Consider the following 26,771-nt stretch of genomic DNA (forward strand, 5'->3'; position numbering starts at 1 on the left):
GCACAAGGCGCTAATCGATTAAAATTGCTTGACTGATATTATAATTATTATCGAATTTAAATGGTTTAACAGTTTAAATAAACGTGCCATCACTTTAAGTTATGTCTCTAATTGTTATCCATCCCTAAATTACTATGCATTTTGATATAACTTTTAAGCTATGTTTGTGTTACCCACTGTTTACAATTGCTTGTTTTCGCATAAATGTATTTTTTATTATAAATAAAAAATAAAATGATATTTTCTAATAATCGAATAAGTCATATTACGAAATTTAGGGTGCGTAACTATGCCCAATAAATACTCTTCCTTCTCTTGCGGAGATAGCGTAGCCAATAACAAACGAGGAAAATAAGACTTTATGTAACAAATGAAAAAATAACATTCTGTAAGCAATCCCGCTTGGCTCGATATTCTCGAGGCTCGAAGTACTTTGGCCGGTCCCTAGAATATCGAGCCATCGAGTTTCGACTGTATTTTTGTACCATGCTTGAGTGTTTCCTGTTTTCCTCTATACATATGGTAACAAGTAGGTGGAGCTTAACCATTCAGTAACTGGCATGCAGATCAATAACAATACAATTCATTTGTATACAACATGATAGTTATTGAACGTTGCCTTTGACAACATGCAACAAAACAGTTACATCACACACATAACCCTCTTAATGAAATCGATCACGTATGATTTCAATAACTCTAGCTGTGTAATTAACCTGACGACTTGAAACATAACTTTATAATTGTTTCCAAACAAACAATTTTATTGCAGTTGCATTAACAACTGACTGCCAAACCATAACCCCGCCCAACCAATCGATCAACAACGAATTGACAAATCAATTTAATATCTTGCGACTCCAAAATTCAACCCAAACTTTGTTGGTGAGTGCACCAGTAAAAATATTTCCAAGAATATCTCTTTTTTAATCAACAAACATGTTCAGCTTAACCTTTAATCATTCTTTTTAATGTAGTGGATTAATAAAAAGCTGTGTATAAAAGACTTAACATCACAGAAAAAGAAAAATTAATGCACTTACACTGACAGGGTAAAAATCCAGCTAAATACTGACTTACATTTAATTTTGTAAGATTCATAAGACTTTATGGTAAGGCGCATACATTGTAAGTTGATAAGTATACAGTTTTCATGATGATTATTGACTTTTTCACAGTTTTGACGTCAGTTACCAGCATGTCTTTAACAGGCTGGGTTCTGTCAAACCATAATTCCACACAAAATGAATATATTGGTTCTTGGATTTACCGCTACCATTTTTCAGATATTTTTAAGTGTATATATTTTTTTATTTTTTTTCGAGCAGCTGGTTAAAGTTTTCGCCAAATCTCAAACAAAAAGGGTCTTCTGAATGATGGATATGTTTAAGTGCTTAAAAAAACAAACATGCTTTCTGTAAAGCCATCAGTTGCTTCAAATAGAGTTATTTCATGTCATGCTCTGAAAATTGCAACAGTTCATGGCCATATTGTATGAGAATATATCCATGAATTTACTAATAAAGGGAAGAATAAGTTTATCATTTTAGAGCACTTTCTTTCCAAATATTGATTTATATGGTCCGCTCAAATTCCGAAGAAATAAAAACTAAATAGGTCTGGCCTTATAAACTGACAAAAACACAAATAAGTACTGTTATTAGGTTCATTGCACTGAAAGAAGACATTATTCGCCCATAAAATCATAGGAAAGCTGTGACAGCCACTAAAAATGCAAAATGGAGCTAAATAAAGAAACTTTTTCAACAAGGTGTTTCTTGGCATGCTGAGTCAGTGTGTCACACTCACTCACTCTGAATATATTGCCATGGAAACAGAAGTGAGCACCGTAGCAGTGGAAACAAAAGTGAGAACCATTGCTATGTACGCAAAACTGAGAACTATTGCAATGGAACCTAAAGTGAGCGCTGTTGCAATGAAAGCAAAACTGAAAACTATTGCAATGGAAACAAAAGTGAGAACTATTGCAATGGAACCTAAAGTGAGCGCTCTAGCAGTGGAAACAAAACTGAGAACTATTGCAATGAAACCTAAAGTGAGCGCTGTAGCAGTGGAGACAAAACTGAGAACCATTGCAATGGAAGCAAAACTGAGAACTATTGCAATGGAACTTAAAGTGAGAACTTTTGCAATGGAATCTAAAGTGAGCGCTGTAGCAATAGAAGCAAAACTGAGAACTATTGCAATGAAACCTTAAGTGAGCACTAAAGCAGTTGAAACAATTGTGAGATTTACAATTGCAATGAGAACAAAAGTGAGAACAATTGCAATAAAAACAAAAGTGAGAACTATTGCAATGAAAACAAAAGTGAGAACTATTGCAATGAAAACAAAAGTGAGAACTATTGCAATGAAAACAAAAGTGAGAACAATTGCAATGAAAACAAAAGTGAGAACAATTGCAAAGAAAACAAAAGTGAGAACAATTGCAATGAAAACAAAAGTGAGAACAATTGCAATGAAAGCAAAAGTGAGAACTATTGCAATGAAAACAAAAGTGAGAACTATTACAATGAAAATGAAACTGAGAACTATCAAAAGGAAATCAGTACACTTGCAATGAAATGAAAGTAAGAGCTATTTATTGCAATGAAAAAAATAAGAGCTATATATTGCAGCGAAAACAGATGTGAAAACTTTTACTAATATGCTAATTATCAAAGATTTTCAGGCAGTGTTGACAAAACTTCCAAATTGCATTTTACACTGCAAGGCACTGTCACAATTGAGCAGAACAGAACAGAACTTTATTTGACATGTATCAACACAGTTCATAGTCCTAATCAGGCGATCCTTATCGATGCAGTTACCATATGATTAAAGTGACCAAGGATCACTCATTGAAGTGCTTTTTCTACATAAACTGAACTATTAGTGAAGTTTCCTGTGGCAGCCAATTGTATAAAAATTTGATACGTTGTCCACAGGTTATCTTTTAATTACTATGAACATTTAAATTATTTGATTGGTTAATAGTAGTTATTGAATAATATATTGACAAATCAATTAACTTGTTGGATAAATTTGACCAAACCAAAAGATTTACTGGTTTTATGCAATAATGGCTGCTTTAATTAATGGCATCATCCAAGAACCAATCTTTAACTACGGTGTGTTTTTGGATATAAACATATATTAATCTTACGGAAGATTTGGAGGTTCTGGATCTATCCTCCATTTTGGATTTCGGTGTGGTAGGCAGGTGGTTCTCACAGTACAGCTGTCCCTCCATATTCTGTTTCCTGAAAAATATAAGACAGCAAAACAATTAAAGGAGATGCCAACTCAGCAATAATGAACTTTGCTGAAATCTTATACCAGGATAGACTATGCGCAGGTTGCAAATTAGAATTTACTAATGTTTAATATGCAGTAAAAATCTGATATTGAAGTCCCCCCCACCCCCTCCCCAACTGGATCCGCTAGTGATTTGGTATCATTTGGCTGAAATTGTTTGTACAATATGTTTTACGATGCCATATAAAAGATCTTATTGGACATGTATTTTTTTCATTAAGTGAACATCCATCATCTTCACTTCACTGATGAGTGGCTGAGGTATAACCTTTCTCATTTAATTATCATAATAGTCATTCACTATAAATGACAGCAGAAGCATCATCGCTGAATTTGAACACTATTTCTATAATGGGACATGACTCCATCTGGTCTTCAGAGTGATTCCAATAAAGTGGTCACATATACGCAAACTAAGGTAAACTGATTGATTTCGTGACAAAGACACAATTGTGATAATGTGACAATTACTATCATGATAGATTTTCTGTTGAAGATTTTGACAAGAAGCAGATATGTGCTCAAATGCAAGAAGGATTGTTAAGATAATCCAGCCACGTTAGTTGACATATCAAACATAGATAATAACTTATCAGATGAATGCAATATCATTATAGATGATGATAATGATGACGATGATGACGATGATGACGATGATGACGATGATGACGATGATGATGATGATGATGATGATGATCGTGTGATGATGATGATGATGATGATGATGATGATGATGATGATGACAATGACGATGCAAACTATGACTATAAAACAACAATGTTGACAATACTGAAATACAGATTGTTAGAAGACAACAAAAACTCTAGATATCCTTCTTCCTATGAACAATTATCTTCACAGAGTCAACACATCGCACAGACATGATTTGGCGAAAATCAGAAAATCAGAAAGTCAGAAATTGTTGACTGTGGATGCTTGTGTGTGAAAATCTCATTACAAACTTCTTATTACGATCCAATAATGCAATCACACACAGGAGAACAAACTGTGGGTGGCAACATTATCCTCGTTTACAATCAAAGGCGATATTGTCTCTCAGACTTTCAGGTTTTGTGATTTCTGTGACCATTTGGAACTCCACGGCCATTAATTTTCCACTGAAAACAACCTCAGATGTACATGGATGGTTTACAATGTCAGGAACCTTAACATTTTAACTACGCATCAAGTAGATTGCATAGTCATTTCAGTTTAGCTGCGAGTTAAATTTAATGACTTTACTCTTGGGAGTCTTAATTATTTATGCAATTATTCTCTTCATTGGCAATCATTTTAAACTTAGATATACAAAATACACGTTAATTAATACTATTGTTAAAAAAATTACGAACTTCTTCTACTGATGTACAGGCATAATCATCTGAGGTTGTTTTCAATGGAAAATGGCCGAGGAGTTGCAAATGTTCTGTGGCTGTATGGCCTAATAAGCTTATGAGGTTGGCACAACCAAATTCTAAGGTGCAATGCAACTTGGTCCTTGGAAATAAATCTCTTAGATATTCAAACTCTAGCTAAAGGCTAAGTCTGGTCGTCATGCTCATGATGTACTCAAAAGTCTAAGATGCAACTGAATCCTTCAGATAAGATTTTTTTCCCCTGACAACTTAATTTCTTAGACATACAATCTGCGTGATGACAATCAACTTAATCCCTGGAAGTAAATTGGTTTTCCTCTGAAGTGTTCTTTTGTAAAATGCACTGCATCCAAATTGTTAGAAATTGGAAATGGAAATTATATAATTCCTCATGATTTTTAAAAGAACGTTTGAATTATTTGTGGTTAAATGACACAGTACAAATTAGAAAGGAGATAAATAGGATTTAATTACAATGAGAATTCCAAATTTGGCTAAATGTTACAGTACTTAAGTTAGGAGATAAATAGGATTTAATTACAGTGAGAATTCCAAATTTGGCTAAGCGTTATAGTACTTTAGTTAGGAGATAAATAGGATTTATTTACATTCAGAATTTATTCCAAATTTGGCAAAATGTCACAGTACTTTAGTAAGGAGATAAATAGGATTTATTTACATTCAGAATTCCAAATTTGGCTAAATGTCACAGTACTTTAATTAGGAGATAAATAGGATTTAATTTCAGTGAGAATTCCAAATTTGGCTAAATGTCACAGTACTTTAGTTAGGAGATAAATAAGATTTATTTACATTCAGAATTCCAAATTTGGCAAAATGTCACAGTACTTTAGTAAGGAGATAAATAGGATTTATTTACATTCAGAATTCCAAATTTGGCTAAATGTTACAGTACTTTAGTTAGGAGATAAATAGGATTTAATTTCAGTGAGAATTCCAAATTTGGCTAAATGTTACAGTACTTAAGTTAGGAGATAAATAGGATTTATTTTCAGTGAAAATTCTCTTTGGCAAAATGTTACAGTACTTTAGTTAGGAGATAAATAGGATTTAATTTCAGTGAGAATTCCAAATTTGGCTAAATGTTACAGTACTTTAGTTAGGAGATAAATGAATTCCAAATTTGGCTAAGCGTTACAGTACTTTAGTTAGGAGATAAATAGGATTTAATTACAGTGAGAATTCCAAATTTGGCTAAATGTTACAGTACTTTAGTTAGGAGATAAATAGGATTTAATTACAGTGAGAATTCCAAATTTGGCTAAGCGTTACAGTACTTTAGTTAGGAGATAAATAGGATTTAATTACAGTGAGAATTCTCTTTGGCAAAATGTTACAGTACTTTAGTTAGGAGATAAATAGGATTTAATTACAGTGAGAATTCTCTTTGGCAAAATGTTACAGTACTTTAGTTAGGAGATAAATAGGATTTAATTTCAGTGAGAATTCTCTTTGGCAAAATGTTACAGTACTTTAGTTAGGAGATAAATAGGATTTAATTACAGTGAGAATTCCCAATTTGGCTAAATGTTACAGTACTTTAGTTAGGAGATAAATAGGATTTAATTTCAGTGAGAATTCCAAATTTGGCTAAGCGTTACAGTACTTTAGTTAGGAGATAAATAGGATTTAATTACAGTGAGAATTCCAAATTTGGCTAAATGTTACAGTACTTTAGTTAGGAGATAAATAGGATTTTATTTCAGTGAGAATTCTCTTTGGCAAAATGTCACAGTACTTTAGTTAGGAGATAAATAGGATTTAATTTCAGTGAGAATTCCAAATTTGGCTAAGCGTTACAGTACTTTAGTTAGGAGATAAATAGGATTTAATTTCAGTGAGAATTCCAAATTTGGCTAAGCGTTACAGTACTTTAGTTAGGAGATAAATAGGATTTAATTTCAGTGAGAATTCTCTTTGGCTAAATGTCACAGTACTTTAGTTAGGAGATAAATAGGATTTAATTACAGTGAGAATTCACTTCTTCATAATTAAAGATATTGGAATGTAGAATTAAGGAACAGTGTCTGATTTTAAGAAACAGTGTCTGATTTTAATGTTTTACTTATTTATACTAACCATATATTACATTAATCCAAAGTCTTAAGAACAATACAAATTAACATTGTTAACAGTAACTCTTTCCTCTGTATATATATTTTTTTTAAATATTTCCTTTCACTTCCACTATCCTCAACTTAAACCATACTATTACAAATTGACAGATTTTCTAAGATATGTTTCATTTGGACTATGACCTTAAAATGTTTTGATCTCACCAATGCAGACCTGTAAATTTGTTGATATTTTTTTTTAGGAGTACTTATATCTTCAAGTACATATCTATTATAAAAGTGCAAAAAAATTACAAAATCTAGGAAACTCAGTTTAAAAGTACAAAAGCAAGGGAAGTAAATAGGTAAAAATTAATACTTTTTATCAATGGTAAGAGTTGAGTCCCTTTAAATGGTAAATGGATTAATATGGTGATTTTTGTATTATATTCCACTTTTGTTTTACATTCCTTTTCAAAACATCATCGTTTATTATGAATTCTGGTAAATTAAGCCCGTTTGTACTGACCTGTGTATTAAATCGGCACACATCAGAATGTTTGTAATCAAGTGAATAAGCCAAATGTCCAAAGGCTACAACACACAGTCAACTGATGGGTTAGTTAATTAAACGTGACAGATATACCGAGATATATATCAATTATGAGCATGTTCATAATTTACTACCATATAACATCAAAGTGAGGAAGGCAAGCCTATAATTATGGAGTGCAATTCATATTAAAATGAATGATGCAGAAAAAAATGTTAACGCACCGACATACATGTATACATATGTTAAGCTCATTTTTTCTCCGCAGAAATTGTGTAGATGTTTAATAATTTTCATAGCCTACAGGTGCCGTAAGAGTCAGCTTTCGCGTGTTTGTCGGCAAAGGTGTGCAGATACTTGAAAGTTGGACATGCAAAATTATATGGCATTCTTATTCTAATTTATCCAAATTAGACCACAAATGTACACAATAAGCTTTTTTGACTAAACAACATTAAGAAAGGAGTTAACTTGATTTCTGATGCTTACTTTTGAGATATTGTAAACGTTTTTAGTATGTTTGCAGAGTCTTATGCTGCGAGAGTTGCCTTCTCTAAAACTGAGCTTTAACAATAAGAGGCAGTATTATACAATGTTTTTTTACATATAAAGTTATATACATTATAACAGTCCATACTTATTTTTAATATAATTATATCCCATAATTTTGTTCACAATCCCCGACTTATACTTCCACCTGTGGCCATCATTATAATTTTAAGCGTGATAAAATATTCATTTTGTTTTAAGAAATATTCAAGTCATAAGGAAAAGATAAAAAAAAAAGATTGTGTTATTTAACATGTAATCAGATAACACAAACTACAGTTTACGATTATCTACTGTCAGATAACCGACGATGACCTTACCATGTACATGTAACGCCTCAGGTGATTACTCTTAACTTAATTACAGGCTAACATCATTAATTGACTTATAACAACTAATTACAGCCACATATTTCACATGGAATAATAAAAGTAACAGGTGGCATGTTCTGTTATACTCAGTGTCGCTTACCATTGTAACGAACAGAACTTTATTAAAGCTGCACTCTCACAGATTAAACGTTTTGACAACTTTTTAATTTTTTGTCTTGGAATGAGCAAATATTTGCAAAAATCCATGGAAGCCAATGATATAAGATTGCTGACAAAAAATTAGATCGCAGCTTTTTATATTTAAGTTTAAAAATTGATGTTTTATGCATTTTTCTTAAACCTTCAGGTTTAAACCATAAAACACTAATTTTCGAACGGAAATATGAAAATCTATGATCTGATTTTTTCTCAGCAGTCTTATAATAATTATCATTTGATGATATTTACGGAAAAATTTGCCCTTTCTAAGAAAAAAATAAAAAAGTTGTTAAAGTGGTAAATCTGTGAGAGTGCAGCTTTAAAGTTAACAATATTGTTTTAAATGTCCTCCTTGTTAACTTTTGTTGAGCACATCATCAAAAAATTACCGATTAAATGTTAACAACAATGTTGTTAATCCTGTTGTTATTACTTTAATTAATGTCATTACTGCTCTGAAAGTTTAATGGATAAACTTGTGATCTGTTGTATTTCTAAAAAGATTTGAGACAACCTTTTCAGCTGCTAACATATATTAAAATATATGCGCATATCATCAAATATTTCACATTAAAAGTTAACAATGATTTTGTTAATCATGTTGTTAACTTTAACAAAGATCTGAACAATCGGCCCAGGTACACCTTTAAGTTTCAACTGAAACTTTGAATTTCAATAAGAGGCATACTCTTATGTATCTCAAATTCTTATAACATTTTTGCACTTTTTAAACAATCTTATCTCATTTTCTTACATATATTGCTTCCTGCATTAGTGCATATCCTAGCTTTATACCAAAACAATAGGGCAAAATTTTGGCATTGAAACATATATATATATATATATATATTAGATTTCAAACATTACAAAAAACAATTCTGAATTAAAGACCTGAGCTACATCAGGATTTTTTGGAAATGGGTCTGTTAATATAAATCTTTTCTTTTGATTTACTAGAAGAAAATTGTGACAAATAATTACAATACTTATATATATCTACTAAAATATATGTCTTAACAACCCCCAAAACTGAATAGCTATAGTCATGTGATTTAATTATGGCAAGGGCACATAACTTTTGACAAGTGCAAAGGGGATGTAACTTCAGTTTGACAAAAAGACTGCAACATTAACCAATAAATTACAATAAGATTAAAGATTTATAAATTGGCCAAATCTTATAATTTTACATCCTCAGATGAATTTTTTATGCATTAAGTTAATGTGCAATTTCTTTTCATCATTGTAAGACTTCCGGACAATTGATTATCAGCATTGATCTGATATGAAAAAAACATCATTAAAATACATGACTCACAGTATGGTATCAGACATTCTTTTGCAAAAAATTTCATTCAGCAATATTTTTTCAATGCCAAGTCAATTACCTGATAAGAATGGAATCTTTCATGCAGCCATTCTGAATGAAATCTGAATTAGGAATCACGCACAGGTTCAATTGTGTTAAAACGAGTATTAAAACGACATTAAACATGCATTATCCTCATTGTTTTAATGCCACTGCAGGGGTCAAATCAATACTGATCAAGGTTAATATTGAACCATGATTAATCTATTCTCATTCATAATTCAACATCTGGAATGAAATATGAGACCCAAGCATTTAAACTCCAATGTAACATTAAGAATCCCATGGAGCATTAATGTTAACATAACGCCGGTCTGTTGCTTTGATACTTTTTGAGTTATCACAGGTTCAAATTGGCTATATTTTTAATAAGTCAAGGGCCATAACTCTGCATAACATTGTCTGACAAAAAAATAAACTAACATGCATCATCTCCATATTGCCCTCTTTCTGCTCACTAAGTTTACTTAGCCTAGCTTGGATACTTTTTGAGTTATTGCAGGACCGAGATTTTTGTGGATGGACGGACGGAGGGAATGAAAGAGGACGGATGGACTGACGGAGGTGAAACCGGTAGGGGACTATTAAGGGGCATAACTTGATATTTATTGAAGTCGGAGTTATTCAGCTTGCCTTAAATGGTGTGTGTGTGTGTGTATTTACTTAATTTACTTAATTGTCACTGGCAACATGTGTATGTATACCAATTAAGTTTCATTTGAAAAACTTGAAATATTTTTAGTTAAGTTTATATGCCTCGACGCCAACAGTGAATTATCTTCAACAATGAATGTCATCAAGGCTCAGTGTTATACCATAAACAAGAGCATTTTAATTAATTCAAAAAACAAAACTAACCAGCTAATTTAAGCAAAAAATAACATCATGCCATCCGTGCAACTCAAATGTTACACAAAAAGAGTAGTCCGGGTTTTTTAGTGAATATGTTAAAATTTGACCACTTTAAACCTAAAATTACCCATAATAGTAAACGATATACCCTGATATAGGTTCGTTTGGTACAGAATCCCGGATCTCAAAAAAGAAAAAAGAAAGAAAAAAATGCTTACCTACCAAACCCTATTTTATTATGAGAAGTTAGTGGAAACATAGAATTTATTTTTGGCCTTATTGCATAGCATATTTTTTACTCATCAATTTTTTATTAACCCTTATTTACTTTACATCATGATTCTTAATGAAAAGAAATCTTGCACGCAATGACTTAAGTTTTAACTTCTTATACTAAGCCTTAGGTTGCTGAAATAATTGAGTAATTAAAATTTCACTTTTCAAGTGTTTTTCCGCATTTTAAAATATTTCTGCTAAAGTTATGGAAGAAAATATTTATTTGTTGCTCTCATTATCTATGAATATATCTTTTCTAGAAGATTACAGGGCTTATTCAATACTATAATCAATCGAAGATCAATTATTGATACAAACGATTAGAGCACCTGTTTTATACATGATGAGTCAACTACCCCACATACAGTTTGAACATTATGAAAAGATGTCTAATAATTAATCCTATCATTATGTATGCTAATCTGTTTTCAAAATATTTGTTTGTGAGATTACTGGGTATTAATCATTTCAGGTTCATATATATAAACATTTTTATAGGAGGTGACAACAAAAATGTGTACACGAGAAAACATTGTTGCTGAATATTAATAAACTGAATCACCACTTAACCGAAATAGGTTATTGTAATAGTTGGATGACATGAAGTAAAATCTTAATGATTAAGAATGGGCAGAATGAGCATACAGAACGAGCCCTTTTTAAACATTAAGATATTATTATAAGTCATCTAAGCCATACAACCTCGTTATCTGACACATTGGCAACACAAAATCTGACACATTGGCAACACAAAATCTGACACATTGGCAACACAAAATCTGACACATTGGCAACACAAAATCTGACACATTGGCAACACAAAATCTGACGCAGGATCTGTGTGTATCGGATGTCAGCTATATAAGTGGCTTATAATAGGTGGACTTAATATTTTAACACCCATGAAAAGATGAAATTCTTAATGATTATAAGCCTAATTCTTAATGATATCCTATTTGCAAGTACGCCACTGTCAATTTTATTCCCCCAAAATAGATGATAATTATATTTAAAAAAAAATAAATCCGAATTATGTTGAAAAAAATAAGGATGGTAAAAATAGTTCATAGTTTTAATCATCAATACATTTTTTTTACATTATCATCATTAATGTTGAAGATTTTACCTCATTTGAGCTATTGAAACTGTTTCTGACAAATTGCGGTTAATGAATCATTTTTTGTGGTTAATATAATATCTAGAAATACTATAATCAGCAATTTAATCACAATGAAATGTGTGTCTCAGTATTACAGGTCATATAGTTATTTTTAATAACAGGAAAATCCCATTTAAATAAATATATAAAATAATAGTATAGTGCTTTTTTAAATACCTCACATTGTAGACAAACGTGTAAAAAAAGTCTGTTCCAAAGGCGAATTATAACAAAAGCTTCCTATTAATGAACTCTTGTTGATCAAAATAAAACATGCAATTTTTCTATAGTCAAGCATTCTTAAATTGCAGCGGTTTTTAATAATAAAATAATCCAGAAAATATAACCAAACACTTAAACTTGTGATATCCTGAACATAATTACGAACCAGTCACATCACCATAGAAAAAATTGTCTCCAAAAAAAGTAACCATTCCATTAAGCCCTATTCCATCAATCCGCTAAGCTTTAAGGCATTGGCTCACTCAGAAATCCATTCAAAGACACTGGCAAATGACAATTCCGTATAAAATTCCTGATACATTCCGCCACAGAACATTATACCCATATAGGGTGAATTCAATACAAGTCCTGTCAATTAAAAATGACCTTTAATTACCAACATGTTTTTTACGTCGTCTTTTTTAAGTGGGAGAAGAGAAAAAAGGTACTTACGCATTAGCTCCAAGACATAAGTGCACTAGCTGTGTCTTTAAAAGCTTCGATAAAGAAGAATTAAAAATAGGAGACATTTCAGCATCAGTTTTACTCACTACAGATTCTTAAAGGTTAAAAGATTTTCTACAAAAAGGAAGGCAATGTGTAAGTTGTTTATAAAGGTCATGAACAATGGAAACCAGAGGGAAAAGCCCGAAGTAGCCTTAAATTTAACCAAGATTATGTTTAGATGCCAAACAAACACCAATAAAGACACAAACAAGGCAACAGGACAAGTATTGAGTATTGTTTGCAAATTGATTTAGCAAAACATACTCATGGTAAATAAGCATGATCATAATAGTATTTTGCACCTAAGAGACGTTCAATTCGTGAAGTCCCAACAGCAGGTTTGAACAGGCAGATTCAGTCAGTTTCAGCACTTCAAAGAGTTTCAGTCAGATTTGGCACTTCAAAGAGTTTCAGTGCGATTCAGCACTTCAAAGAGTTTCAGTCAGATTTGGCACTTCAAAGAGTTTCAGTCAGATTCGGCACTTCAAAGAGTTTCAGTCAGATTTGACACTTCAAAGAGTTTCAGTCAGATTTGACACTTCAAAGAGTTTCAGTCAGATTCGGCACTTCAAAGAGTTTCAGTCAGATTCAGCACTTCAAAGAGTTTCAGTCAGATTTGGCACTTCAAAGAGTTTCAGTGCGATTCAGCACTTCAAAGAGTTTCAGTCAGATTTGGCACTTCAAAGAGTTTCAGTCAGATTCGGCACTTCAAAGAGTTTCAGTCAGATTTGACACTTCAAAGAGTTTCAGTCAGATTTGACACTTCAAAGAGTTTCAGTCAGATTCGGCACTTCAAAGAGTTTCAGTCAGATTCAGCACTTCAAAGAGTTTCAGTCAGATTCGGCACTTCAAAGAGTTTCAGTGCGATTCAGCACTTCAAAGAGTTTCAGTCAGATTTGGCACTTCACAGAGTTTCAGTCAGATTTGGCACTTCAAAGAGTTTCAGTCAGATTCGGCACTTCAAAGAGTTTCAGTCAGATTCGGCACTTCAAAGAGTTTCAGTGCGATTCAGCACTTCAAAGAGTTTCAGTGCGATTCAGCACTTCAAAGAGTTTCAGTCAGATTTGGCACTTCAAAGAGTTTCAGTCAGATTTGGCACTTCAAAGAGTTTCAGTCAGATTTGACACTTCAAAGAGTTTCAGTCAGATTCGGCACTTCAAAGAGTTTCAGTCAGATTCAGCACTTCAAAGAGTTTCAGTCAGATTCAGCACTTCAAAGAGTTTCAGTCAGATTTGACACTTCAAAGAGTTTCAGTCCGATTTGACACTTCAAAGAGTTTCAGTCAGATTTGGCACTTCTAAGAGTTTCAGTCAGATTCGGCACTTCAAAGAGTTTCAGTCAGATTCGGCACTTCAAAGAGTTTCAGTGCGATTCAGCACTTCAAAGAGTTTCAATCAGATTCGGCACTTCAAAGAGTTTCAGTCAGATTTGGCACTTCAAAGAGTTTCAGTCAGATTCAGCACTTCAAAGAGTTTCAGTCAGATTCAGCACTTCAAAGAGTTTCAGTCAGATTCAGCACTTCAAAGAGTTTCAGTCAGATTTGACACTTCAAAGAGTTTCAGTCCGATTTGACACTTCAAAGAGTTTCAGTCAGATTTGGCACTTCAAAGAGTTTCAGTCAGATTCGGCACTTCAAAGAGTTTCAGTCAGATTCGGCACTTCAAAGAGTTTCAGTGCGATTCAGCACTTCAAAGAGTTTCAATCAGATTCGGCACTTCAAAGAGTTTCAGTGCGATTCGGCATTTCAAAGAGTTTCAATCAGATTCGGCACTTCAAAGAGTTTCAGTGCGATTCGGCACTTCAAAGAGTTTCAGTGCGATTCGGCATTTCAAAGAGTTTCAGTCAGATTGGACACTTCAAAGAGTTTCAGTGCGATTCGGCACTTCAAAGAGTTTCAGTCAGATTCGGCACTTCAAAGAGTTTCAGTCAGATTCGGCACTTCAAAGAGTTTCAGTCAGATTCGGCACTTCAAAGAGTTTCAGTCAGATTCGGCACTTCAAAGAGTTTCAGTCAGATTCGGCACTTCAAAGAGTTTCAGTCAGATTCGGCACTTCAAAGAGTTTCAGTCAGATTTGACACTTCAAAGATTTTCAGTCAGATTCGGCACTTCAAAGAGTTTCAGTCAGATTCGGCACTTCAAAGATTTTCAGTCAGATTCGACACTTCAAAGAGTTTCAGTCAGATTCGACACTTCAAAGAGTTTCAGTCAGATTTGACACTTCAAAGAGTTTCAGTCAGATTCGGCACTTCAAAGAGTTTCAGTCAGATTCGACACTTCAAAGAGTTTCAGTGAGATTCGGCACTTCAAAGAGTTTCAGTCAGATTCGGCACTTCAAAGAGTTTCAGTCCGATTTGACACTTCAAAGAGTTTCAGTCCGATTCGGCACTTCAAAGAGTTTCAGTCAGATTCGGCACTTCAAAGAGTTTCAGTCAGATTCGGCACTTCAAAGAGTTTCAGTCAGATTCGGCACTTCAAAGAGTTTCAGTCAGATTCGGCACTTCAAAGAGTTTCAGTCAGATTTGGCACTTCAAAGGGTTTCAGTCAGATTCGGCACTTCAAAGAGTTTCAGTCAGATTTGGCACTTCAAAGGGTTTCAGTCAGATTTGGCACTTCAAAGGGTTTCAGTCAGATTCAGCACTTCAAAGAGTTTCAGTCAGATTCGGCACTTCAAAGAGTTTCAGTCAGATTTGGCACTTCAGAGTTTCAGTCAGCACAAAAAAAGTGAACAATTATTTCATCACAAAAGCTGCTTTTTGCAAAAACTGTTTAAGGTGAGCTTTTTTTCCCAATCTTTAAGAAAGCTTTGCAATTAAGAGCTGCATGCATCTTTTCAGAAAGCTGTGTCTTTAGAATGTTAAGGGTTAATGCCTGAATGACTATAAATCTTTGACATTATGGCATCATTCATTACTGCTAGCTGACATTGAGCATTGTTAATACTCTTCACAGAAAATACATTAAATTGGTTTCCGCCTGATTGGAAGAATTAATTTTTGTCGCTTGAAGATCTTCAGATGGGAATCACTGTGTGAGAAAATGTGCAATTTACTTTAGTTCAATCAAGAGAAAACAATGAAGTTTTGATGGGCAAAGTAAATTCATTTCCACAGAATATTGCAGATTCAGAATAACTGTAATACAATTCCAATTCTTAATCCGTCATCTTTATTGTCATCCTCCTAATAATCCTCATCATATCCCTTCATCATCATCATCATCATATCATCATCATCATCATTATCACATCATCATCATCACATCATCATCATCATCATCATCATCATCATCATCATCATCATCATCATCATCATCATCATCATCAGCGCAGCAGCAGCACCACCACCAGCATCACAACCAACAGCACAATAATTTGTCATCATCTAAGCAGCACCATTTATATTTATATTGTACATGATTATCATGTACCACTTAATGAAAGCTAAACAGTTTTGACATTTTTTAAATGTTAGTTTCAAAATCAGCTGATTTATAATGGCAACAATGCCTTCAATTCAGTCATTTAATATGAATCACAATAGAACAGATCGCAATTGTTAAAAAAATGGCTGAAAATTTTAATTTTCTTAAAGTGCTAGTTACGCTTTTCGACCATAAATATGAAAAACTGCAATCTGATCTTTAGTAAGCCTTCTTATATCACCGGTTCCCAGCATTCAAGCATTAAATTGGCTCATTCCGAGACAAAAATTTAAAAAAAGTTGTAAAAACGGTCAATCTGTGAGAGTTCAGCTTTAAGGAACTAGATTTAGGTAACATTGGTCTATAATGAGGACACTTCAAAATTTTGCTACAAAGGTAGTGAAAATTATCTGTGAATTTGATAATGAAAATAAAGACTCAAATTATCACCAATAATTGACCCTGAATTCTAAGCCCCCATGTCACATGGCTATCATTTCAACAATTTTCCGAGATAAAGACCTAGTACTTAATGATGATAGCATTTTTTAAGCTCTATTTGGATTTTTATCACCTCTCAGCCTCCTTAAATGACAGCTAATTCTAACACATGTCAAATGCTAAGACTCTTTAAACATCAATTAATGATAAGGTTGAAAAAAATAGTAGTTTAATTCAAATTTATCAGTGCACAGAGGTTTTCGTTTTTTTCCATGCAAAAAATACTGCAGTGGAAAAAAAAAGTCAATTTAATATGAACGAGTTAATCTTAAAACAATAGAAATCAATAGCTTTACCTTATTCAATTACAGCCATAGTAAATATATACTTCCATATCTATTTTTTTTCCTGTCTGGACCAAATAAGGCTTTATTTACTAACTATAGGATATCGGACACATATTTTAATAATACCATGTATATGCATACTGTAGATGGCCTTGAATATATCAGGTCCGTTTTTTCGCAACTTTGTTCAGACGATTTCCACAATGTTTAGTTAATGCAACGCTGTGACGATAATTATGAAACTTCAGTTAGCATAATTTCCATAACTTATACACAGTGTATATGAGCTGTTCATGTAATTATCGTAATTAATGTGTAAAGGTGATTCATATATATGTATTTACAAAACTTGTTGAATACGACACATGAAACATGACCATTTTGTTTTGGTAAATGCATATATATATATATATATATAACCCATTGACCAGTTTAGTGGTCAAGATAATATTTTGTCTACTAACCAGCCTCTGTTTAAATCGACCATTTCACCTGATTAAAGTCATGAATGGTTGACTGCTTATTTACCAAAATAAATGTACAGTAGAGTTGAAAAATACTGCCATTTTAATTGGACAAGAATTAATTTTGATATTTACACAAGTTTTGCCAACCATCACAAAGCAAAAGTATCGAAATTCAAAATAAAATCCCCTTGTTCAACAGTATATAGTTTCCGAAATTTAAACCCTACCAAAATAATGTTGATCTACAGTAAATCGATCATACTGGATGACACAAGATCACCAATTAAAATGTTGTCAAGACCCTGAGAAAAGCTCAAGTGGGCAAAATCAAGTACTCCTTCAAACAATGGTATCATTGTTTCCTGCACTTAACACCACACAAGCTGCTGTGAGATAGGAGACTATTGTCAGCATGATTATCTGAACATGCTAAGGCAGAAAGTGATTGAGCACCTTAATTAGTGAGCATGATTTCAATGATTTTTTTCCCCTTAAGACAACCATATTTAGCAAAAATAAATACTGTCTAAACAAAGGCCCAGTGTGAGTTGTCAGAACTGATCAATTCAGATATTACCATTACAAGTCATTTTTTTTAATCTGGGTGAAAACATTTCTAAATATCCTCCTCAGACTTGAACACCAGTGACGTGAGAAAGTAGAATGCTGACTCACTGAGTCAGTGCATTGGTGACAGAGTAAGGGGATTGGTGACAGAGTGAGTGGATTGGTGACATAGTAAGTGGACTATAAATAACAGAGTGAGTGGATTGGTGACAGAGTAAGGGGATTGGTGACATAGTAAGGGGATTGGTGACAGAGTAAGGGGATTGGTGACAGAGTGAGTGGACTAAATGACAGAGTAAGGGGATTGGTGACAGAGTAAGGGGATTGGTGACAGAGTAAGGGGATTGGTGACAGAGTAAGTGGACTAAATGACAGAGTAAGGGGATTGGTGACAGAGTCAGTGGACTAAATGACAGAGTGAGTGGATTGGTGACAGAGTAAGAGGATTGGTGACAGATTGAGTGGACAAAATGACAGAGTAAGGGATTGGTGACAGAGTAAGGAGATTGGTGACAGAGTAAAGGGATTGGTAACATAGTAAGTGGACAAAATGACAGAGTAAGGGGATTGGTGACAGAGTAAGTGGACTAAATGACAGAGTAAGGGGATTGGTGACAGAGTAAGGGGATTGGTGGCAGACTAATGGGATTGGTGATAGAGTGGGTGGATTGGTGACAGAGTAAGGGGATTGGTGACAGAGTAAGGGGATAAGTGACAGAGTAAGTGGACTAAATGACAGAGTGAGTGGATTAGTGACAGAGTGAGTGGATTGGTGACAGAGTAAGGGGATTGGTGACAGAGTTAGGGGATTGGTGACAGAGTAAGTGGACTAAATGACAGAGTGCGTGGATTGGTGACAGAGTGAGTGGATTGGTGACAGAGTTAGTGGCTTGGTGACATCTGAGTGGATTGGTGACAGAGTGAGTGGATTGGTGACAGAGTAAGTTGATTGGTGACAGGGTGAGTGGATTGGTGACAGAGTGAGTGGATTGGTGAGAGAGTGGATTGGTGACAGAGTGAGTTGATTGGTGACAGGGTGAGTGGATTGGTGAATGAGTCAGTTGATTGGTGACAGAGTGAGTGGACTGGTGACAGGGTGAGTGGATTGGTGACAGAGTGAGTGAAATGGTGACAGAGTGTGTGGATTGGTGACAGGGTGAGCGGATTGGTTACAGAGTGAGTGGATTGGTCACTCAATAAGTGGATTGGTGACAGAGTGAGTGGATTGGTGACAGAAAAATTGGATTGGTGACGGAGTGGGTGTATTGGTGACAGCAAAAGTGGATTGGTGACAGAGTGAGTGGGTGAGTGGATTGGTGACAGGGTGAATGGATTGCTGTCAGTGTAAGTGGGTGAGTGGACTTATGACAGCGTGAGTGGATTGCTGATAGAGTGATAGGATTGGTGACACGAGTGGATTTCTGATAGAGTGAGTGGATTGCTGACATAGTGAGTGGATTGGTGACAGAGTGAGAGGATTGGTGACAGGATGAGTGGATTTGTGACAGGGTGAGTTGATTGGTGACAGAGTGAGTGGATTGGTGACAGAGTGAGTGGATTGGTGATAGGGTGAGTGGATTGGTGAGAGTGAGTGGATTGGTGACAGAGTGAGTGGATTGGTGACATAGTGAGTGGATTGGTGAGTGGATTGGTGACAGAGTGAGTGGATTGGTGATAGTGTGAGTGGATTGGTGACAGAGTGAGTTGATTGGTGACAGAGTGAGTGGATTAGTGATAGGATGAGTGGATTGCTGACTGTGTGAGTGGATTGGTGACAGAGTAAGTGGATTAGTGACAGAGTGAGTGGATTGGTGACAGAGTGAGTGGATTGGTGACAGAGTGAGTGGATTGGTGGTAGAGAGTGGATTGTTGACAGAGTGAGTGGATTGGTGACATAGTAAAGGGATTGGTGACAGGGTGAGTGGATGAGTGATATAGTGAGTGGATTGGTGACAGAGTGAGTGAAATGATGACAGAGTGTGTGGATTAATGACAGGGTGAGTGGATTGCTAACAGAGTTTATGGATTGGTGTCATTCGTATAGTGTCAAGTCTTGCTGACAGAGTGACTGGCTAACTAAAATTACTTCCTTGCTAACATAAGGATGCTGGCTTGCAGCAGTATAAATTTAAAGCTATCAGAGTGAGTTATTGACTGCCTTTAATTGTTAACACTGGGTAACTGGCTTGCTAAAAGATTGCTTACAAATAGCAAAATGTAAGCAGACCTGAACCCGACTAGCATGATGTCTGACAAGCATGCATGTTGATTGCAAGGAAAAGTATTCATATATAACTTCAGTTTTAAAATAGAAATACATCACAATTTTCAGGTTTTTAGTAGGTTTTCCCATTAAACATTTTTGAAAAAAATTAAAAAAATCTTCAATAATACATTGAATCACTTTGCTTAATATCCCTAACGCCTAAACTTGTTCTTCCTAAAGATGATACTTTGGTGCACCATATGCATCAGCTTTTTAAGTTAAATGTGCAACAAAACTTACATAATGCTTGGGAATCACAGACCATAACCCATGGTTTTGGAATATGCACAACTTAGTAAAGCATCAAGCCAATTTCAAAATGAATCTTGGATAATAGTTGGTTTGGAAAACCATCTGATGAACAAATGATTGTTTGATATTTTCATTAGAACATCTTTCAACCCCCATTATAGCCAGCTGTGAATTCCATAAACCCACTTAGCAAATGGTTGCCGTGGAATTGAAAGATGAACCACATCAAAATATTTTCTTAGTGGTTTCTACCTCTAAAATTTACAGACATAAATATAGAACATCTTGTTTAGTGGTTTTTGACCTTGCCAAATTCAATTCTGATGAGGTGGTTGAGCTTAGTATTTTTTATAATTGGCACCATTTACTGGAAACAAAAAATATGGTTTAGAAATTCCAAGCTTATTATTATTGCAAGTAGCATTATACTCATATACAATGTCTTCCATTTTTATCAAATATATGAACATTCTCAAAAGTCTAAAAAAAATACAGACCCCCAAAAAAACACCAAAAATGTATTATGATATGCCAAAGTGCTATAATGTTTATTATCATTATTTATACTTAATTTCATTGAAATCCAAATTAGGTTTATTTGAACTAATTTAATCTATTGGCTAGTTCAAATTGTGAAGACTGAGGTTTGAGCTGATAAGTATATGAATGTTGAGTTGATTTCTTGGAATATTATAGCGGAAACCACAATTGTGTGTTTTTTAAAAGGTCAAAATTAAGAACTTGCCCTGGCAGATTAGTCGAACAAATGACCTCTTGGGTGAGATTACTTGCGTCAAGAAGGCAGGCGTATAAAACAGGGACCAGTTAGAACACTAACACTCATCCTCAGACTATTATATGTATCACAGCTGGCATAATGATTATAACAATACTGTATTCTTTCGTTTACATGGTTTCAAACTAATGACCATGGCATTTTTTACTTCATTTTATTTTTAACAATTGAGTGAATAATTTGACAATTCTCTGCACCATCAAGAAGAAAACAATAACAATTGCTAACGATTATACATAAAAAGAATTAAAAAATACAGAGAAGCTAATACCGCAAATTAATTGTACAAAAATAAAAATAATTATCCTCACCCATTTTTGCCCATTGTTTTAAGGGCTGACATGATGTTTTTCAGTCGGACTCTCGGGGATGAAATCGGTAAAGTATCCAATGTTTTTCCAATCTCAATTTTATCCATTTTCGTAGGTATTTTTTCACTCACCATTAACTATAATCTCTAACACAATAATAATAATTTAAATAATCCTCTACTAAGAATCAATTTCTTAGAACATTCTGTATTCTGAAGATGTATATTATTCAAATTACACGAACATTTTTTTAATACTCAAAGTTTATCAGTAATTATTTACATTCTAAAACAATTAAAATATCTTGACTTTCAATAATCCTGTACAATCAAAACTTATTCAGAAACACTTCAAAACTGTTTAACACTTCAAGTACTTTTTACTGATAATTCATCATAAACGCAAGTAGTACAATCCTTTTCAGATAAGTATCCGTTTTCTGTACTTTTTACATTATACGTTACTTGGCAACTATTAAAACACACTGATTCGTCAACTGTATAAACTGACGCACCATCTCCAACTGTCCTGTGGTAACGACTTTATGTAATAGTCATATATCTTTCACCTTTTGTTTCAAGGCTAATAAAATACAGCAATAAATCTCATGTATTGTAACTTGAGCTTTTTCATTTCATTAAAATTCCCCGTCTTTAACTTTTATAAGTGTTTTTATTTTTCAATTATTTCTTTCTTTGTTTTAAGATTCAATTGAAAAACACATTTTAAAAGGTGTTTAAAAAAAATCCAATATAGCTGAAATTATAAGAGCTGAAATTCAATAAGTAAAATGGCATTAAATATAATTTCATCTTGAAAAGTCACATTTTCGAACAAATCAAGATAATAAAATTTACTGAGGCCAAACAAAAATGATATTAATTTTGTTGTGGTTCTTGTTACCGTGACACTGACAGAAAAAGAAGCAGGTAGGTTGGGAAACATTTTATTTTGGAATATTATTTTATTGTGATTTTATTTCAATTTTGTGTAAGCCCAATCAATTTCTGTACAGATAGATTTTACCGATTTCCTAAAAAGTAATTAGGTTATGTTTAAATTGAAGGACTTAAAGCTGCATGCTCACAGATTGGCCATTTTAACAATGTTTTTATTTTTTGTCTTGAAAAGAGCAAATTTTTGGGTAAATATCTGCAAACCTGAATGATATAAGATTGCTGACAAAAAATCAGATCATATATTTTCATATTTCCATTCGAAAATTAATGTTTTAATTTTGGCTTAAACCGTTTCTTAACGGTTTAAGAAAAATACATAAGACATCCATTTTTGGACTTTAATATAAAAATCTGCGATCTGAATTTTTTTCAGCAGTCTTATATAACTGGTTTCCATAGACTTTCGCAAAATATGGCTCGTTCCAAGACAAAAAATAAAGAAGTTGTCAAAACGTTCAATCTGTGAGAGTGCAGCTTTAACAATAGAATCCGTCCAGTCATTCACAAGCAACCACAACATCAATTTTGTCTTGCCTAATATCAAGTCTTAATTGTTTGTAATGAAATATTCAAGGCTCTCTTTAATATTTCAGAGATAATTTTAAAATTGAATAACTTTAAATTTGTAAAACCACTTAAAATCGAAATTTCTTCAAAATTCAAGAAAATGTTTTTAACAGTTTAAAAATTGTATAACATAATTATGTCACTGACTAAATTTATTTCATTCATCAGATAACATGAAGATATTTTTATGAAATTAAATGATTTAAACCAGCCAAACAATTATTTTTTTATTATTAATTATTCATTATTATACAGTTTAATAGCACTTAAGTCAGTTTCTCATAAATGGCCATTTCTTACAATGTGAAGAAAATTACATTTACTTATACTTCATATTAGTCACTTTCATTGGCACGATGTCGCGTGAGAATGTGGTTTTGTGTTGTGGGGGAAACCAGAGAACCTACAGTTCAAAACTGGACACTTGTCCAGCCTGGTGACCACCAGCCAATATTTTTTAAAGAATCAATATAATTTTTTGCCAAATGTGACCTATTTGCACTCTGACCTTATGTTTTCAGTGAACAGCAAGAGCCAGAGTTGTGGGCCTTGCTATAGATAATTATATTCATTTTGTCACTGGGGACAATGGTACTAAGTTCCGTGTGAATATCACAAATGTTTAATAAAGTTTTGATAAACTTTAAGTTTTTCTATGGGGTTGAAGCTGAGCTAGGCTTAATTAACCTCAAACATGAGCAAAAAGTCCATAAATGTACTTTAATTATATTTATGAATGCAATGTCAGGCAGTAAGTTTTCAATGTGCATAATTATAAACATAATTATGTGACTTTAAGTCATGCATATGTTTGTTTTTACTTCATTAATAATTATGTAAAATATGCTTGTCTCCAACCTTTGTGACCAAAAATTAATAAACATTAGTTTAAATTCACTGCACTTATACTAATGAGCCTAATCTGAAGAAAATATGATATGTTTTTATTATTTATTTTTCCAAAAAACATTTGCAGGTTAAAACCATGTCCTTTCCTATGAGTCACCATCGCTAAACCTTAATTAGCAGGTTAACACAGTATGTAAACATGGATGTTCTCTCTTATTTACAAGTAAAACAGGCAATTATTATATTGTTCAAACGCTTTGTAACATATAATTCACGCGTACATGACTAATCACATATAATGTATAAATAAGAAGTTTGCAAAATAAAATGTTGAATTAAATTACAATTAAGGTATTTTGTTAAAGCTAAATTTTAAGCATATTTATTATTATTAATATAATGCTTCAAATAATATCAATTATATATAATTTATTACCTTTTAGTCTAAAATCTGATTTTTTTCCAGCTGTTACATTAATTATACTTATAACCATATACATGTACAACTGTGAGATATATAACAATTGAACTGTGTCATTATCCAAAAAATCAAATAAATTCATTCATCATCAATAATAAACATTTAATATCACATTAATTTACACTAATGTATATTCTCAAAGGTTAACGGTCCAAATTAAGTGTATTATTATTATTATTATCATGATCCCTGCGTAAACCATTTTGAGTCATTTTCTAAATTTACTTATAGAAACACACAGACAACGACAGGGCAAAAGTCATGAATCTTTCGACAAATGCTAATTCTTTTCCATTAATCACTTTTTCTCATGATATTTGATAACAATCTCGCTGGATAAACCATCCTTGATGAAAGACTGAATAAAAACAAGACTCTTTGTTCAAATGAAATAGCTTTTTATCACTTCATGCTATCTGATGAATTTCATGTAGATAAAGATCACTTTCTTCATTTTTTTGCTTTCAAAAAGATACATTTAGGAAAGTATACTTTTACATGTTTGTGTATTCATTTTCAGTACTCAAAAAAGAAATACATTATAGCTATAAAGCAAATCTTTACAGAACGCAGATTTTCAGTGGGTAATGATAGTTTTCAACTTAAAATATCTTTTTTATGTATTTTTGGCTTAAAATTTTCCCTATAGAAAAAAAATAGCTCTTTTATTTCCAAATAATATTATTACTAGTAGATATTGTTTAAAGCCACCATTTTTAGGAAAATAATCTTTAAAAATTTGTGTCTAAGATAATTATAACTCAACAATTACCTGACTAACTATCACAACTTTTAATGTCAATTTAAATTATCCCTTATAATTGATCACTTCCTTCATAAACAAATTTATGTCCAACTTTTGTCATAATTTTCATTTAAACCTGTGCACATTCAAATCCACATTTAACATCTAAACTAAATATAACATGGTCATTTATAACACTTTGACCACAAGGCACAAATTAACAATTAAATTAAATTCCATTCACTTAATCCACCACTTAGCTTTAAATCTGTAAAGCCACCTGATCGACCACTTTCAGAAAGTTCACGCGTAATTCAAAATTGTCTTAAGTGATCTATTTCCAATGTACAAATATGTCGTTGTTTCGTATAATCCAATGACGATCTTGACTAAATGACCCTGAATGTACAGGTAAAGATTTATGTTTAATCAAACATTTAATTTGATGTACCAGCTTTATTGAATAAGACACATCAATGTATCAAATATTGATGTATTTGACAGGATCGTTCAATCGCTTTAATAGCCCAAATTCAACATGCAACTTATGATAGTAACTTGTAAATAAGATGAAGTAATATTTAAACTATAGTCACATTATACCAATAACAAAATACACAACTTGACACCGCTGGAAGTAGATACATAAATATTTCACATGAGATAAAAAGCTATATATGTCCATAATTACAAGCTTTTAAATGGCAGAATGGAGCCGTAAAAGGCTTCACTAATTTGTGATTTTTTCTCCTTAAGCCAAACTCATTCTTATACTTAAAGCTGCACAGATTTACCGTTTTTTCAACTTTTTTATTTTTTGTCTTGAAACGAGCAAATTTTTGCGTAAATATCTGCAAACCAGTGATAAAAGACTGCTGACAAAAGATCAGATCGCAGCTTTACATAATCCGTCCCAAAATTTATGTTTTATGCATTTTTCTTAAACTGTTAGTAATGGTTTAAGCCATAAAACATTAAATTTGGAATGGAAATAATTGAAGATCTGCGATCTGATCTTTTGTCAGCAGTCTTTCATCTCTGGTAAGCAGATATTTACGCAAAAAATTTCTAATTCCAAAACAAAAAATAAAAAAGTTGGAAAAAACGGTAAATCTGTGAGAGTGCAGCTTTAAATGGCGATAAAGTTCTATGTTATCATGGGTTCTTTGAAAAAAAAACAAACTTGTAAGCTTAAATCTTGAAAAAAAAAATCAGCATGAAAACCATAAATACACTTAATCGGGAACTCATTCACAGATTGTTTACGTTGGCGATGATTATTTTAAACGTTGTTGATATTTAGTTATTTTACAAGCTGCATTTTATGAAACAAATACCAAACAGCAACTGGCAGATATCCCTTTGAACATAATTTTGTAAATCAAGCCTAAAATATAAATCAATTTCAAATAGGATAATAGTTATTTTTTTTTTAAAAATAGGGCAATTTTATGCGTGAAATTTACAAAGAGCCCCCTGTGAACTTTTGAGATATTTTATCACTGAAACAAGCCTT

General features: G+C 32.9%; 1 protein-coding gene across 9 annotated transcripts in view; it reads right to left on the bottom strand.

Moving 5' to 3' along the window:
- The window catches only part of LOC128246730 (rap1 GTPase-activating protein 1-like), a 171,996-nt gene that overhangs the window by 28,304 nt on the left and 116,921 nt on the right, over positions 1–26,771 (bottom strand). For 8 of the 9 annotated variants that reach the window (XM_052965112.1, XM_052965113.1, XM_052965114.1 and 5 more), the window contains one exon: positions 3,167–3,263. In XM_052965112.1, coding sequence (XP_052821072.1) covers positions 3,167–3,263 — 97 coding nt within the window. Of the gene's footprint in view, positions 1–3,166; positions 3,264–21,654; positions 22,426–25,282; positions 25,699–26,771 lie in introns of those variants that run through there. The other variant, XM_052965119.1, reaches the window with a different exon arrangement.

The sequence above is a fragment of the Mya arenaria genome, chromosome 9, assembly GCF_026914265.1.
Source record: "Mya arenaria isolate MELC-2E11 chromosome 9, ASM2691426v1".
In the NCBI taxonomy this organism is placed as follows: Eukaryota; Metazoa; Mollusca; class Bivalvia; order Myida; family Myidae; genus Mya; species Mya arenaria.